General features: G+C 37.9%; 1 protein-coding gene across 4 annotated transcripts in view; it reads right to left on the minus strand.

Annotated features, from left to right (window-relative positions):
* Positions 1-16,404, minus strand: part of LOC136874084 (platelet binding protein GspB) — a 636,502-nt gene that overhangs the window by 22,306 nt on the left and 597,792 nt on the right. For 2 of the 4 annotated variants that reach the window (XM_068227653.1, XM_067147622.2), the window contains exon 14: positions 776-2,527. The exons of 1 other annotated variant lie outside the window; for it this stretch is intronic. In XM_068227653.1, the coding sequence (XP_068083754.1) occupies positions 2,511-2,527 (17 nt within the window). In that variant the 3' untranslated portion in view covers positions 776-2,510. Of the gene's footprint in view, positions 1-775; positions 2,528-16,404 lie in introns of those variants that run through there. One more of the 4 variants, XM_067147620.2, reaches the window with a different exon arrangement.

A 16,404-nucleotide genomic window follows, 5' to 3' on the forward strand; every position in this document is an offset into this window, starting at 1 on the left:
AAGCATACCTTTCTTAAAATATAATAGTGAAAATTTTAATTCATATCATAAGAGTACAAAAACATTTTGAGGTACCGGAAAACACACTACTGTACCCGGTCAAGATATGTAAATAGAACAGAAATAATTTATTACAATGCAAATTATATTAAAAATTACTAGGATTTCTGTCTACTTTTAATAAAAATATTCTTTTAATACATGAACGTTCACCGTTCACTGACCTTTACGGCCTGTGATGTAACCACAATGTTGCTGTCGCTGAAGCGCACACACTGATAATTCGCCCGCTTATCTATATGCTCTGTACCCATGGGACAAAAAGCCCAGCATGAGCACCTCTGGTGTACATGTATTGTCATCATCTATTTTCACCTAAAGGTAAAAAAATGTTTCTGAACAGGTTGGGTGCCACGTGCCGCCATATGGTGTCATGCTGGTCTTCAAATTTGAGATGGCGTGATGCAATATGGCAGCACACAGGCCTTAAAATCAGAGTTGGGTTGACACCATACAGTGGTACAGCAGAGTTTCGGGCAATGCGCTGTAGAAAATCAGCCATGACATCTATGCACATAAAATTGTTACTACGTGAAGAGCGAACTACAGGGTCTCTTCCAACTATGTATTACTATGTGCCACCATATGGCGCCACAGTATTCTTCCAAAATCACTGACTGGCCAGTGGTCATTCTCACAAGTGAAAGCGCGCCAGGCATTGTTTTTTCCTTGTTTACGTGCAAATTATAATTTGGTTTGTTTATTTGTGCAAAAAGATAAAGAAATAGAAGATATTGATAATATTCTTGGTGGAAATGGTAAGCGACTTGTCAATAAGAGAATTAGTGAATTGGATATTTGTGAATTACTGATGGATTCTGATGGGGAGAAAGATGCGGAACATGATGGAGATGCTGATAGTGATATTATAGGTGGGGACGGTACTGGTAAAAATGGTGTACACAATCATGTGAACAATGATAACTGGCGTCCTTGTGTAGGGGCACAGAAAATTATTCCATTTACAAGCCAGGAGCATCTAAATCTTCAAATTTATACTTCTTCAGCCACAGGAGCACACACATCAAGAATATTGAATTGGAAGTAACCCTCAAAAAAACACCACAAACCCATGTTCCTTTTAGTTGCCTTGTATGACAGGCATCACCTGTGGATGTACTCAACCCTTCCCATCCACAGGGGGTCCAACACCATGGTACCAAACCACAATCTGTGTCCGTGCCTAGGTCACCCCCTTACGACAGGCAGGGTATACTGAGGGTGTATTCATCTGCGTGCCCCACCCACAGAGGGTAACAGTATGTAATGTAGTATAAGTACTTGCTTTGAATTTTAGTAGGTTTTAATAAATAGTGTGTTAGTTTGAATTAGCACATAAATTTGACGTATTTGAAATTTGTGTTGTACATTCCTTATAAAGCATCAAAAAATTATGTGACACCATATGGCGTCACACATGACCTTGGTATGATGAGATAAAGTTTACTTAGTACATCATATTAATATATCCCAAGGTTATATAAACAGCCTACAAGGCATATAATTGCTGTGGCACCAGCAGAATACTATTGAAATTCATGCCTGGCACTAGTGGAGTAGTGTGCTATAATTGGCTCAGCACTCACTGTGTTAATCTCTAAAATGACATTTAATTATTAAAAATTTGGTTATCTGAAACCCCCCTCCCTTTTCTGGTTAATGAGGTTCTACTGTAGTATTAAATATAGGAAACTGCCTACCTACTCCTCACTTTGTTGAGAGGACTGCTAATTTTCTCAGCAGAAGGTAATTCTACAATAAAAAAGTACTTTAACAAAGAGACAAGTCCTGAAAGAAAAACACACACATACACACTCACTCTCTCTCTCTCTCACACACCTTGTAAAGTCAGATTTGTAATGACACAAACAAAAATAGTTCAATGTTACCAAGGCATGATAGGCACATCAAGAATGATAATTTGTTCTTTACTGTTCTAGTATAGCCTTGATATCCCAAACTGGTAATTGCAATACTGTTTTTGTCATTTTTTGAAACTAGTTCTTTTTTCTCATATTCAGAACTCTTAAACTTAACAACTAAACTGTAAAATATTCATCAAGTCTTTTCTTAAAAAAACCTATCACAGCAATGATTATAAATACCTTTGAACTGTCATTTCAACCATCATTTAGACACAACCAAGACAATGATACCATTTTACAAGACTCAAATTCAATATTAAGCTGTCCTGGTGAATGCCATTAAAAAGTACTCAGTTGCTTATAGCAAAAAATGAACAAAGGAATAAAAAAAGGTAGATATGTGCTTATCAAATCTATATTTAGCTCACTGGTTGTGTATTATTTGTGCACAAAACAGGGGATTAAATTAAAAGAAATGAAAGAAGAGGATGAAGGGACAATTTACACAAAAATATATGACTATTATTCTGAAGTAGATTCCAGGAGGAAAATATCCCATAAAGCTCACAGTTTCTGCAGAACAAATTACACAGCAGGACTTCCTGAAAAAAAAAAAAAATTAAAAAAAATCATCATTTTGTTAAGTTTCAATTAAGAACAGTTTCACAAAACATAGTTAAAGCTCAAAATGTTAATCATGTCGAGATACTAAAGAACACAATGAGCAGATATATACAAACTAAGCAAACAGCTGGAGAGTAGTGACATACTAGTTAGAATATAATGGATACCAACCCCATACAAGAAAAAAAACAAAAAACACATATTGGTGTTGAAATTTCAGTAAAGCCTCCATAAATGGAGAAAAACAGCATGGCTCTCCAGATTATAGTTATACTGATGTTGACACTAGGCTGGAGGAGAGAACAGAGAGAGACTAGTAGGAAGTGGTTATATGATGCTTCCTTGACCTCAGCAATAGACAATGTCAAACCTTGGAGTTACTCTGGACAAGTGAATAAGATTTATAAATACAGTGAAATAATCATCAAATCAGGATCAGTGGAATTGGATGCAAAAGGCTACTGATATATATTCCACTGTAGATAACAATGATCTCAAGTTTTAATGATGGTGCTGGTAAAAAAATGAGCAAAATTACAGCAAGACATCTTCCCTGCATGCACCTGCATCAGACAGTACTCATCAATCCACAACATCAGCTGGGCTCCCACTTTACCTACTTATATTTAAAATGTTCTACTTTGGCCCAAGTTTTAGTAACAAGTCAAAAATTAAGCAATTTTTATAATTTTTTTATTAAGACCTTCCATTGGACGAGGGTAATTTCAGGGTATTTTTATGATATATCAAGTAGTATTAGTGCTGAGTGAAATAGTGGTGTGTAAGTGTGTGCATGCATACGTTCATGTATCCTGCAGTTGATATGTGACGAATATAAGAGCAAGTGTGAGAACTCCTCGAGTTCAAGCCAGGCAGTGCTAGAGTGGGCAAGCTCCACAGTACCGATCAGCTGGTCTTAGGAATGATACCAAAGAAAACGTATTACTCCGTAACTGATAAGTTCATACACTGTCTTTTAAAAAACAATGAAAGATTACAATTATAATACCATGGCAGGGTACAATGGAAAAAATCATACATGGAAATAAGAGCTGCGGCCTTCATCACATTGCGGAAAGCACAGGTTACTGGCGTGTACATATACTGATAAATAACACATAACTCCCAGCATATTAAAACAAACACCCATGAACTATTTAAAGGTAACAGTCTAATTACCAACTCAATTTGTCAGTTACTGGACTTTCGAAAGCTTGAGTGAAGATTTGACAGATGTTCGAGATTGTAAATCTCGCAGAATTTCCTTCGTTCTGAAGAAAAATCGACATTTCAGATAATGATAAACAAGTATGGGGATTATATCCATAACATGTTGAAGACAACAGCCAGCTCCTGAAGGATCAATTGAAATTTTTTCTATGGAATCTATACAATCAAAAATTATTTCACCCCACATAGATTTTGAGTTCAGATTTTCATTAATTATTTTCTTGGCCTGGAAAAGAATCTCACACGCGCTTGTTGAAGGACGTGTTAAAAACACTTCATTGTTGTTCGAACCATAGTCTTTTATTTTGGTAAGAACTGGAAAATTTACTTTGATTATCCTCACGTTGTAGAGAATAGGCACAGGACAAACGCTTCATAAATTTAGAAGTATGATTAACAAAGCACCCAGTCAAATATCTATATATATAAAATAAGAGTTTTGTCTGTACATTGCTCAGAATTTGAAAAGAATGGTATTTCTGTATTGGTCATGTCCTCATTAACCAGGAAATGTACTTTTTACTTTTCCGTAATTTCTGTCTGTCTGTCTGTACACGCATCACTAGAAAACGGCCAAAGAGAATTTAATGAAAATCGGTATGCAAAGTTGGGGAATAAGTCGCTACAATCTAGGCCATAAATAATTTTATTCACGCTGAACGAATGGTAGTTTAGGGGAAGGCCTGAAACTTAATTCTTAAATATTTACATTATTAGTGGTTCTATCTCATTGAAAATTGGTATGCAAAGTCGGAGAATGAGCCATTACAATGTAGGCTATAAATAATTTTATTTACGCTGAACGAATGGTAGTTTAGGGGAAGGCCTGAAACTTAATTCTTAAATATTTACATTATTAGTGGTTCTATCTCATTGAAAATTGGTATGCAAAGTCGGAGAATGAGCCATTACAATGTAGGCTATAAATTATTTAATTCACGCTGAATAAAATGGTAGTTTACAAGAAGGCCCAAAATTTAATACTCAAATATTTATATTATTAGTGGTCGTATCGATAAATACTACATAACCAAAGTTATAAAGAATTAAATTTCCGACCATTTATGTCTTATACACTTTTACCGTACCGGCTATTAGAACACAGATATTCATGAATTTGTGTTTTTGTTGCTAAGTCCATATTAACGCCGAGCCACGAGAAAATAGGTTAACAGAATTTAATGAAAATCGGTATACAGAGTCGGAGAATAAGAAACTACAGTCTAATCTATAAACAATTTTATTTACCCTGGATGAAATTGTAGTTTGGGGAAGGCGCCTAAAGTGTAATTTTTAAATATCTATGTTATTGGTCCTATCGAAAAGTACTACATAACAAAAGTTATAGAGAATACAATTTCCTGTCATTTATGTTTTATTCAGTTTTAACGTACCGATTGTGATAAGAGTGGTATTTCAGAGTCGGAAGGATAATTAATGCGAAGGCCTGAATATTGGCGGGAAATAGCCGGGGAGTTAGAAAACTTTCTTCTTTAGCATGCCATTCCTCTGGTTCATACATTTTCTGATACAGCTGGTACGTAGCACACTGGTACATCATAGTATTCCAGCTACTCGATCCCTGCTCTGACGCGCTGTTTTGAATGAGCAGTGGGCATACTTAAGGAAGAGGCACACTTAGTAGAGTTGTAGTAGCCCTGGTCTAGAATAACAGTTAGGGCTATTCCAAATGATAGCACCACAATTCACTAAATAACTCAAAATTCAACCCTGAAAAAAAGCTGCTTCTTAAGAAAATCTTCTTCCTCTTCATTTTTATTAAATTCTACATTCATTTAATTCCAAATTAGTAGTGAAGAGGGGTTTCTCCTCTGGCTTGAGGGAAAATTTGCCTCCAGTTCAGATAGATTTTTCCGCCGCCAGTGATGTCAATTGATACTTTCCGACTCATGGGGTACTCCTAGGAAACAGAGTAGTAAAATGGCATAGTTTTTTCCCTGGGAGTCTCCACTATTCGACCCCCTCCCCGCCGAAAAGTGACGAAGAGTGTTCACGGCTTACGGCAGTCTGTGGCATGGTCATTCCAGCTGTGGAACTTTGGACTGTTAGATCGACAGCTTTGTCCTGTTCGTTAAAAGTGAGAAAATGTGTGGTTTTTCATTTAATCGAGTATTTCATATGAAAGTATTGCTTTTAATCACGCCATTCCTACTGACTTCATTGTAATGTATGTTCATTTCAGTTGGGGAAACCACTAAGACAGTCTTTTCGAGGATGTAAAAAGGCAGGTGGAGAGTGTGTGTCTACCATTATAATAAAGCTCCCCAACCTGATTGTGACTGATGGTATGCAAGCGGGTCTACCACTACAGTGAACATTTCCTAACTCAGTCTTCATATGAGAAAATATGTTTGGTGACTTCCCCGTCGCGTTTCTAGGGCAACGTTAAGAGCTATACAATTTCATACAATCTTGCTCACAACGTGTACGCTACCTAACCTAGAATTCTGTATACAATGAAAAATTCCGTAGCGAAGCATGGGTACATCAGCTAGTTCACTATAAAATGATCTGATTTTACTATCAAATCATCACAGAAATGAACATGACAAAATTCTGCTATTATGTGTTAACTTGGTATCCTTCCGTAGAATTAGCTCTGGCCCATTTTTTAAATTGATTTCTATCCTTTGGTGGTGAAAAAAATTGCATATCATCAACAACTCTACCATAGCCTGACTTACAGCCAGGCACAAAACAGTACAGCATGCTAAAATATTAAATTAATCAAGCCACATAAGATACATGCTCAAAGTACACAACACACAATGAACTGAGTTTAGGAACTGAAAGCAAAGAAAATTCAGCTTATTCACAGAAATATCTTGCACAGTAACGTCTCTCCTACTTTTCTATACCTGGCTTGCCAGAACTACTGAAACACGTGTTGGATATAATTGCTTGCAGTGGCGGGACCACAAACTACCATGCTATAATAGCCGAGTCCTCACACTTGGTCTTATATTTGTCATGGTTTAAACAAAATATGGGTGATTAGCAGGTGTATGGATTCACAGGATGGGTTGTGAAGCCAACTGACAGAAATATAATTATTTCCTTCTGCTTTTATTTTATGGATAGAATTTTTCTGATAAGTGTTTAACACCATTATTTTTCATTTGTTTCAACATGTCTGAGAGACTGACTAGAAAATGCCACATGAGACACTTCAGTGAGGATATTTTTAATTAATGCCTTAACTGAATAAATCGCAACAATTAGCCTGTTTTACCTGAATATGTCGCAACAAGTAAGCCGGTTTGAAACTTTCAGACTATGCCTCTTTTGTATTGTTTATTAACCTATGTGAAAAATACACGGAAATTAAAATGTTCCTCTCGAATAAATAAATAAAATCCCTGTATGTATCTGTTTCTCATTACGAACAACGGTTCTGCCACTGTGGCTCCTAAGAATTCAGCCAGATTGCTGGTGAACAAGAGCCAAAAGTGGTATTTTTCATGTATAAATTAAAAAAAACCAGGGAAGAATCATACCATGAAACCTATCTATTAAATCAGATGGCGTGCAATCCGACCCGATGACAATGCAATTTCTGGCAGTTTCCGAGTCCATGCACTTTTAAGTGCTCTGGAAGTTTTCAGATTTATAGCATATTTTGTATAGATTACAAAGATATAGTGAGAGTTCCAAGAAACATAAGGAATTTCTTTCAGGGAACTGACAGAGTTCGTGATTTGGCCATGAAATAGTAGCAAAATACTGCATTAGAACTATAACGAAAAATGCCAACATTTTTGTCGAATAATCGAAAAGTAGTTAGTATAGCAAAACAGAGTGTAAAAAAACCATTCGACTGACAACTCATTCACATGTAATGATGCAGTTTTTGCTTGAATTACAGGATCTTTACAAGAGAAATAATGTGCTCCAAAGTACAGTAAGTGGCAAACCATACTAAAATTACATACATGTTTTGCACATTAAGAAATGTCATTATAACATCAAAGGTGATGACAGCAACATGTATCGGTGATGGTACAGCATGTATTCAAAATGTGCACCTTCCCTCATGTCTCAAGTATTGTTCATAACAGTCTTGTAGATTGTCGAACATGCTGATGAACTTAGGTTGCTGCAAGGACCCAAAAAATGACTACTTTCTCTTCTAATTCAGGTACATTTATAGGTAGGTCATCTGACAAGAGAACAGATTCTTTCAGCGTGCACCATAAATGTAGGCACCTGGGAGCGTGAGATCCAAGGAGTTGGAAGGTTACAGGAATTTTGTTCTGTAGGAAATTAAGTGATATGCAAAGTGTTGATGCAAAAGGACAAGTGAAAACACAATTGAGCAATAATTTAGCAGTCAGCTGTCAATTTTAACTCTAACTTAAATTTTGGTCAGATTACACATAACACTGTCATCAGTTAGTCAAACCTACATCTATTTCTAATATGATTAACTTCCACTCACATGCATAATATTTGATAATTATTGTTGAATTAGAGAAAAACAGAAAGAGATTGAATCATCCTTTAAGTAAATAGATGGTACTCTCAAAACAAAAGAATGAGTTTATTGGAAAAAATACATTTATTAGAACCTGAATTTAGAAGAAAATTCAAGGTTTCTTCCTGGTTTCCCCCCAGTTTTCAAGGTTTCCAGGTTCCCTGGCTACCCTGACTGTTCCAGCTACCGTCCAATTCACCTATTACGTTGCACAATGAAGAACTTTGAACACGATTCTTGTCTTTGACACCTAGCTGACACCCTGAACCAATGCAGTTTTACAAAAGTTAAAGGGATTATCGATGCAATAAATGCCCTTTGCCATCCAATAGAGTGCCACACAGCCTTATCTGGTGAGTGCTTAGGATGGATGCATGGAGTACCAGAAGTTTATGTTCAATGGACCCAGATCCTCTTTTTATTTCCAATGCACCACAGGAACCTCTCCTTTTAACAATCAAATGTAGACTCCACAACCATGATTTATGCCGATGATATCATGATTGTCAGCAAAACTTGGCATGACTTACAATTAATCAAATGCTGGAAAACTCACCTCGAATATGGCATGAGAATCTGAGGAAGAGAGTGTAATGTTATTTGTTTTACGTCCCACTAACTACTCTTTTACGGTTTTCGGAGACGCCGAGGTGCCGGAATTTGGTCCTGCAGGAGTTCTTTTATGTGCCAGTAAATCTACCGACACGAGGCTGACGTATTTGAGCACCTTCAAATACCACTGGACTGAGCCACGATCGAACCCGCCAAGTTGGGGTCAGAAGGCTAGCGCCTTAACCGTCTGAGCCACTCAGCCCGGCTGGAAGAGAGTGTACTTGAGTGTGAAGAGCAGAATGATGGGTGAATTAACAATGATGGTGATCTCCCTAAAACCAATGATTTTAAGTGTTTTGGATTGGTCATCTATTCGAAATGTACCACAGCCCCCGATCAGAATCAACGCTGCCTGGATGAAGTGGCACCAGGTTAAGGGAGTTCATTTTGACCTGAAGATGCGAATGTATATGAAATCAAAGATTTACATAAAGACTGCATGTCCAGTGGCATGGTATGGGATGGAGTACTGGCCTGTCACAAAGAAACACGAACACCTACATGTTACAAAAATGCTTCGATGGCCGAATGGGACTCACTAAACTGGACCATGACAGAAACCAGAATGTGAGGATGGAAATTAGTGTGGCTTCAATACAGGAGAAAATGCAAGAGGGGTTGTGAGGATGGAAATTAGTGTGGCTTCAATACAGGAGAAAATGCAAGAGACTTGTCTGAGATGGTATGGCCAAGTCCTGCACAGCAATGGAATTGCGAAGATAGCACTAGAATTGAACCCTGAGTGCTGTTTTCCACTAGGGTTGCCAAAGAAACAATGGGTCAATCCTCTAAAAGAGGATATGTCCTTGGTTGGCAAATATTATTATTATTATTATTATTATTATTATTATTATTATTACAAGTTGCTTTATGTCGCACTGACATAGATAGGTCTTATGGTGACAATGGGACAGGAAAGGGCTAGGTGTGGGAAGGAAGTGGCCGTGGCCTTAATTAAGGTATAAGACCCAGCATTTGCCTGGTGTGAAAATGGGAAACCACGGAAAACCATCTTCCGGGCTGCTGATGGTGGGGTTTGAACCCATTATCTCCCGAATACAGGACCAATTAAGCTATTGAGCTCGGTGGTTGGCAAATGTGGAGAACAAAGTGCAAAGCAGCAGATCCAACGATGAAGCAAGATAAACGTAAATAATAATAATAATAATAATAATAATAATAATAATAATAATAATAATAATAATAATAATAAACCAAATTATATTCAATACCAGAATTCCATAGTCAATTCTAGATCTAATGAAACTATAATAGTCAAAACTAGAATTTCCTAGAGAGCTTTGTTAGAGCTAGAATTCCCTAGTAAGTTAGGGTTTTTATGGATTTCATGTTCTGACAGCAACATTCGTGCTACCAACAAGTAGTAGTGAGATACTGGTGCTGATACAATTGAAAAACGAATTAACATCCAACATTCTCTTCAAACTTGGAGCCATCCGAGAAGACAAGTTGTGCTCCTGGACGCACAGACTGAGCCAATATAACAGGCTTATCAACAGGGAACCTTACGTATAATTATTATGGCAGGAGGGTAGAGTTTTTTTAATCATATGGCAGCACTTCACTTATGTTGAGATTTGGGCAGTGTATATTTCACTGCAATCCAAACATTTCTGATTGAAGCAATAAAATGCCCCCCTCAACCAAGACTGGTAGAGTGAACCCTGCATCATCACTTTAACTCCTCATATAATCACAAACTGTTGTCCAAATATTCCAAGGTGAATAGATTAATGATTGATTTGCACATCCTGTGCCCTGTTTCATAAAAATAACTAATAAAACTAGAATTCATAAAAATAATTATTAGTAAACCAAATTATGTTTTATGACTAATAAAATGTGTAGTTCAACAGTCAGTTGATACAACTGGAGAACAGAATTGGCTTATGTTCTTCACTTGTGTTTGCTCCTTGCAGTAGCGCTTGACTACAACCGGTTATTAATCTGTATATGTTTAGTAGGCTCAGTCGTTGCCACGTAGCTGTCTAAACCTCTTGAGAAGTTACAAAGTACTGCACAAGCACTGATAACTTTACAAGCTAATGTGGGATTTAATCTCCTATAGAGGCAGAGGGCAGGATATTTTTCTTTAACACTCTGTAACCCTCTTTTTACGTGTTCTTAAAAATCTCTGTTGAGATGGACTAGCAAAATCATTGATTAGTATAAGCCAAGATTTTGAAGGGTAGGTGGAGTCTCCAAGCAGAACTGCATCAGGGAAAGTTCACTAGCCATTAGCCATATTTGTGTTCAAGCCCCTCAGTTTCAGAACTCTAACATCGCTGACATTACAAGACCAATTTCCGCAAACATAGTAGAATTCTAAAAGTGGCCCACATATGAGCATTACGTTCAAGAAAGGTTTCTCATATCAATAAAAAAATGCCGGTTCATATGCACTTACTGTATAAATTTTGACCAGCATTCCATCATGTACTCTACAAACTAAAGGAATAATGCCAAGTTCAGTGAACGTGGCAACTACTTCACCACAGTCAGATGGCCAACGTTGAGGAAAGAAGGGAAGGACGAGGGCAAGGAGACAGTAGTAATTTTCCACGTTGGTACCAAAAACGCAAAGCAAGCAGGAATATGTACCAACATACTTTGGGATGTCTGGGATCTGGTTATGACAGTGTGCGAGAAGGTTACAGGAATGGAGATTGTTATCACTGGGATAATGCGTAGGAGGGATACTAACTGGAGGGTGATTGGGTATTCCCATGAGACTATATGGAGTGAGTCTGTGGGAAATATAGGAGATAGTTCTTTAGAACCTAATGGGTAGGTAGAAAATAAAGATCTACTCTCAGGTGGCTTTCACCTGAGCTGTCATGGTATGTAGAGGTCTGCAAACCACGAAGTTTGTTTGCTTACGCTCATTCGACACTCATAGATCGACTTTGAGCGGATTGACTAGTAGCATGTAGTCTGAGGTAAGGTGGCTGATGCATTAACAGACAGTATTAATGAAGTTACAATGAACAAACTTAAAAAAGGAGCGAGGAAAGGAGAGTGGCTGACTATGAAGAGTTGGACACCATGCAATATTATAATGAAATATACATCGAAGTATCGTAATTATAAACTTACTTGCGAGATCAACTTGTCACGTTAGCAGACAAAGAACATTAACTTGTACTGTCTTTCACATCATCACAAAAATGAACCATTATTGTTTTCTTTATTTTAATACAAATGAATCAAGAGAACGTTATTTACTATATCCGAGTTAAGAAAGCTCCTTTTGTCACTGATGATGATGCTTGTTGTTTTAAGGGGCCTAACATCGAGGTCATCGGCCCCTAATGGTACAAAATGAGACGAAATGGAATGACAAATTAAAAGTCTAAAATTCTCCACTGACCAGAATTCAAAGCGTGAGAACGAAGAATGAATGGACATGAATTTAAAACAATCAATGGATGCAACCCGCAATGCTTTACATTCACACAAACTGACGTAAAAGAATAGGATTACTGACCAAGGGACTGCTGCTATAGCATAGCACTGAATCGATGATGCTTGCAGTCTAAATGGGGTCCAAAATCCAAGTTATCGGCCCCTCATAACGGTACTGATTGCTAGGAAAGTAGAACGATGGTATTTGTCATGTTGCGGTACTAATCAAAAGTAGCAGAGACTTGCGGTATTCCACACATTATTGTACTACTCAGAGGTTACGAAATTCGACATATAATACAGACCTATGTTTTTCTCACATTGTGGCGCCATTTACAGGCAACGCAAACCTATGGTGTTCATCACATAAGAGTACTAACCACAGGGACCTTCCCCTATCCCGCGGTGTTCCTCATATAGTGGGTACTAATCACAGGCAAGGCAGAACCATGGTAGCTATCATCCCATGGTCCTGCTCATATAGTGGTACTAATCACAGGTACTGCAAAAGCGGACTGCACGGTGCTCCTGTGTGCTACTAATCACAAACCTATTTGGTACCTAATATAGTGGTACTACGCGTAAGTAAAAGCGAGCCATGATGCTCTCCGCGTGGTGGTACTAATCACAAGTAGTTTCATGGTCCCAAGACAATCATCCCTTGGTCGCCCCTTTTAGCCGCCTCTTACGACAGGCAGGGGATACCGTGGGTGTATTCTTCGTCGGTGTCCCCCACCCGCAGGGGGGTTGTGTGTTTGGGCCGTGAGAGGTATTTTATTTCCCTCAAGTCCGCCGGCAAGCCGGTTAGGACCTCCCTATCGCCACCTGGGACGCGCCACGTGGGAGTATCACCTCTCCCCCTGCTATGCCAGCGTAGCAGGTTCGTGGCCTTTTGTCACTAATTAGGTTATCATATGAACTAAAATTTTTCCTTCACTTTCACTTTAATAAAGTTGTTGTAGGAAAAATATCGGCAATGTTAATTCACCCATAATCTGCACCAACTCGTTTTTGACACAGATCTTGGAACCCTGCTCCCAAAACAACCGCGAAGGGATGGAGATCTGTTGCACACATTTTGACACACTTCTGTGTAATGTTTTGTTTGATATCACGAGATACTGTATTTGATGGATGCAATGTATTAGGCCACACTTTACACGCATGTTTTCATATGTGAGGGAATAAGGAAGCATAACGTTTAAATGGCACATATCCTACATGTTGACCATTCGCAGTTATTAGCGAGAAGTACTCCCACACTTTGCTCTTCATCCTTTCCTACTTTAGAAATCCATATTCCTCCCTCCCAAGTTTTGCTTTCACCATGTCTTGACTCCCTGTTCCATGTTTACAATGAATGTCAGAGACTGTGAATGTGAATCAGTCAGACGGAATGTAGTGCGTCGTTCAGAATGTCTAGCTCCAGTCTGACAGGTCATGCTCACTAGCGGAGGACTAATTAACTACATGACTACCTCGACTGATTGTAAACAAGGAACAGAGACCTTTAATGGTATGTATATATATATATATATATTTACAATTGGCTTTACATTGCACTGACACGGATAGGTCTCATGATGATGATGGGATAGAAAGGGCTAGGAGGGGGAAGGAAGTGGCCATGGCCTTAATTAAGGTAACTGGTGTGAAAATGGGAAACCATGGAGAACCATGAAAACCCATCTTCAGGGCTGCTGACAGTGGGGTTTGAACATATCTCTCAAATACAAGATCACAGCTGCGTGCTCCTAACCACATGGCCAACTTGCTTGTAATGGTATGTATAAGTTAGGAGGGCTTGTTTAGAAGAATGACAAAGTTGTTAGTGTGAAAGTGTTGAACTACAGTAATGAAGGAATATAATTAAGTACTTTAATAGATACTAGCAATTTCCCGCTGGCTCCGCCCGCAATGTACAAAGTATGGTGCTGTTTGTTACTATCCTCATGGATGTATTTGCAAAGTTTCGAATTAATGAAATAAAGCACATGATCTGCTGTATTAATAGAATGTAATATTATGTCAACCAACACACTTGAAAATACATCACACAAAGAAATTGATTTAAACGTTCCTTGGAACAACACTACGCGCTGAACCGTTAAGAAGCCCTTCAAAGATCTTAGTCATGGAAACAAATGTACTCATAACTTTTCTCAGAATCTACCAATTTAAGTAGTTATTACCTCACAAGAAAGTGCTTGATCCACTGAGTGTTTGTAGATGAAAACAAACTGCGTACCTCAATTAGAACGTAAGATATGAAAACCCAAAACAATATTATTCAGAAGCTAACTGGTACTACTTGGGGATCTACTGCAAACATCCTACGCTCTTCAGCCTTAGCACTGGTTTTCTCTGCTGCTGACTACTGTGCTCCAGTGTAGATTAATAGTCCATATACAAACTATATTGACCCACAATTGAATACCAGCATGCGTCATATCTGGCACCATCAGATCAACTCCAGTTCACTGGCTCCCACTTGTCAGGAATAATGCCACCTGACTTACGAAGATCCAGAGCTCTTGTTCGAGAGTACAACAAGATCAGCAAGAATCCTCTGCTACCTGTTCTAAATGACATACCAGCTCTTAGTCTCAAAAGACTGAAATCACGACATCCACCCCTTTGTGACGCTGCTCTGAAGACGTCCACCAACTTCAATGCTTTGGAGGAGTGGAAAGGCCGCTGGAATAACTCTCCCGACGTGCCCCTGCATAACATCTTCAGAGGGGAAAATACTGTAAATGGATCCCAACTGCCACGTGCAACTTGGTCCAGACTGAACAGGATCAGGACAGGTCATGGAAGGTGCAGGGATTCTCTCTACAAGTGGAACTTTGTACCATCTCCAGAATGTGACTATTCCCCACATTGTAAGCGAGTGTCAACTACAGGCTTATCCAGGTAGTTTGGAAGACTTCCTATCTCCAACAGTGGAAGCACTACAGTTGATTGATAAGTTGGACATTCAGATATAAGAGATAACACTAATGCCTGAAGAGAATCATGTTTTTTGTTATTGTGTATATATTGTATATTATGTATATAATTTCCTTGCCATACGCTAATAATAATAATAATAATAATAATAATAATAATAAATAATAATAATAACCAAAGATATGATTGCTTCAAAGAGACAAAAAATTGAAAAAAATCAAATAATTTGAGGAAGGCGGAGTTAAGTGACTTATAGTACCTGATGACAAATCTCTGCATGAATACCTTTCAGTTAAAAAAATAATGAAGGAAATTGACCGGATAGAATGGCCAGACTGACCGAGTTTAGTGTTCATAAATTTTTTTAATATATAGATTGTAACAGGAGTTGAATCATGGCTAAGAAGTGATATTATGGATGTAGAAAACTTCTCATGGAACTGGAGTGTTTCTCGAAGAGATAGAATGGGAATGGTAGGAGTATGCATAGTGATGAGAGGAATTTGTAAGTTACAAAAAAGTTAAGGATGAAAAACATGAAATTCTAGGTGTAAGGCTCATCTCTAAAGATGTTTTTGGGGAGTACAGACCTGGATAAGGTGGCACTGAAACTGATGCAGAATTATTTAATAACAATCATTTAGGAATATTATTGTAGCAAATGACAGAAAGAATGAGCAACAAATATTTAATCAAGGAAGGACAGCTGAATCAGAAACTGATCGAATCAATGAGGGAAATATATTTTAAACGTGGTGCTGATAAAACAGGATGAGTTCTATAGACAAAGTGACGTGATGGTATAAGAGTGACCACAAAGCTGTTTTTTGTCATTAAAAGTAAATGAGAATCAAAGGAAGGTTGTATATCTAGGACTGTTAGAAAATACCATCTCGTTGACAGGAGCAGCACGGGGTAAAGTTTTGAAACATAATTATGATCCATGAAAAATCCACTACTCAACAAGGTTTTCATAACATTGACAAGAATAACTATTTGATAATTTGTATGTCCTGATTATGAATATGGCCTCAGAAAATTCGCTACAAGTCACATTTTTTATAAATTCAATTTTTAGTTAGCGAATCGTATAAAAAATGTGTTAAAAGCTACCCACTTTGAAAGAGGTTATGTTCTTTA

Source organism: Anabrus simplex, chromosome 5, assembly GCF_040414725.1.
Source record: "Anabrus simplex isolate iqAnaSimp1 chromosome 5, ASM4041472v1, whole genome shotgun sequence".
Taxonomy (NCBI): domain Eukaryota; kingdom Metazoa; phylum Arthropoda; class Insecta; order Orthoptera; family Tettigoniidae; genus Anabrus; species Anabrus simplex.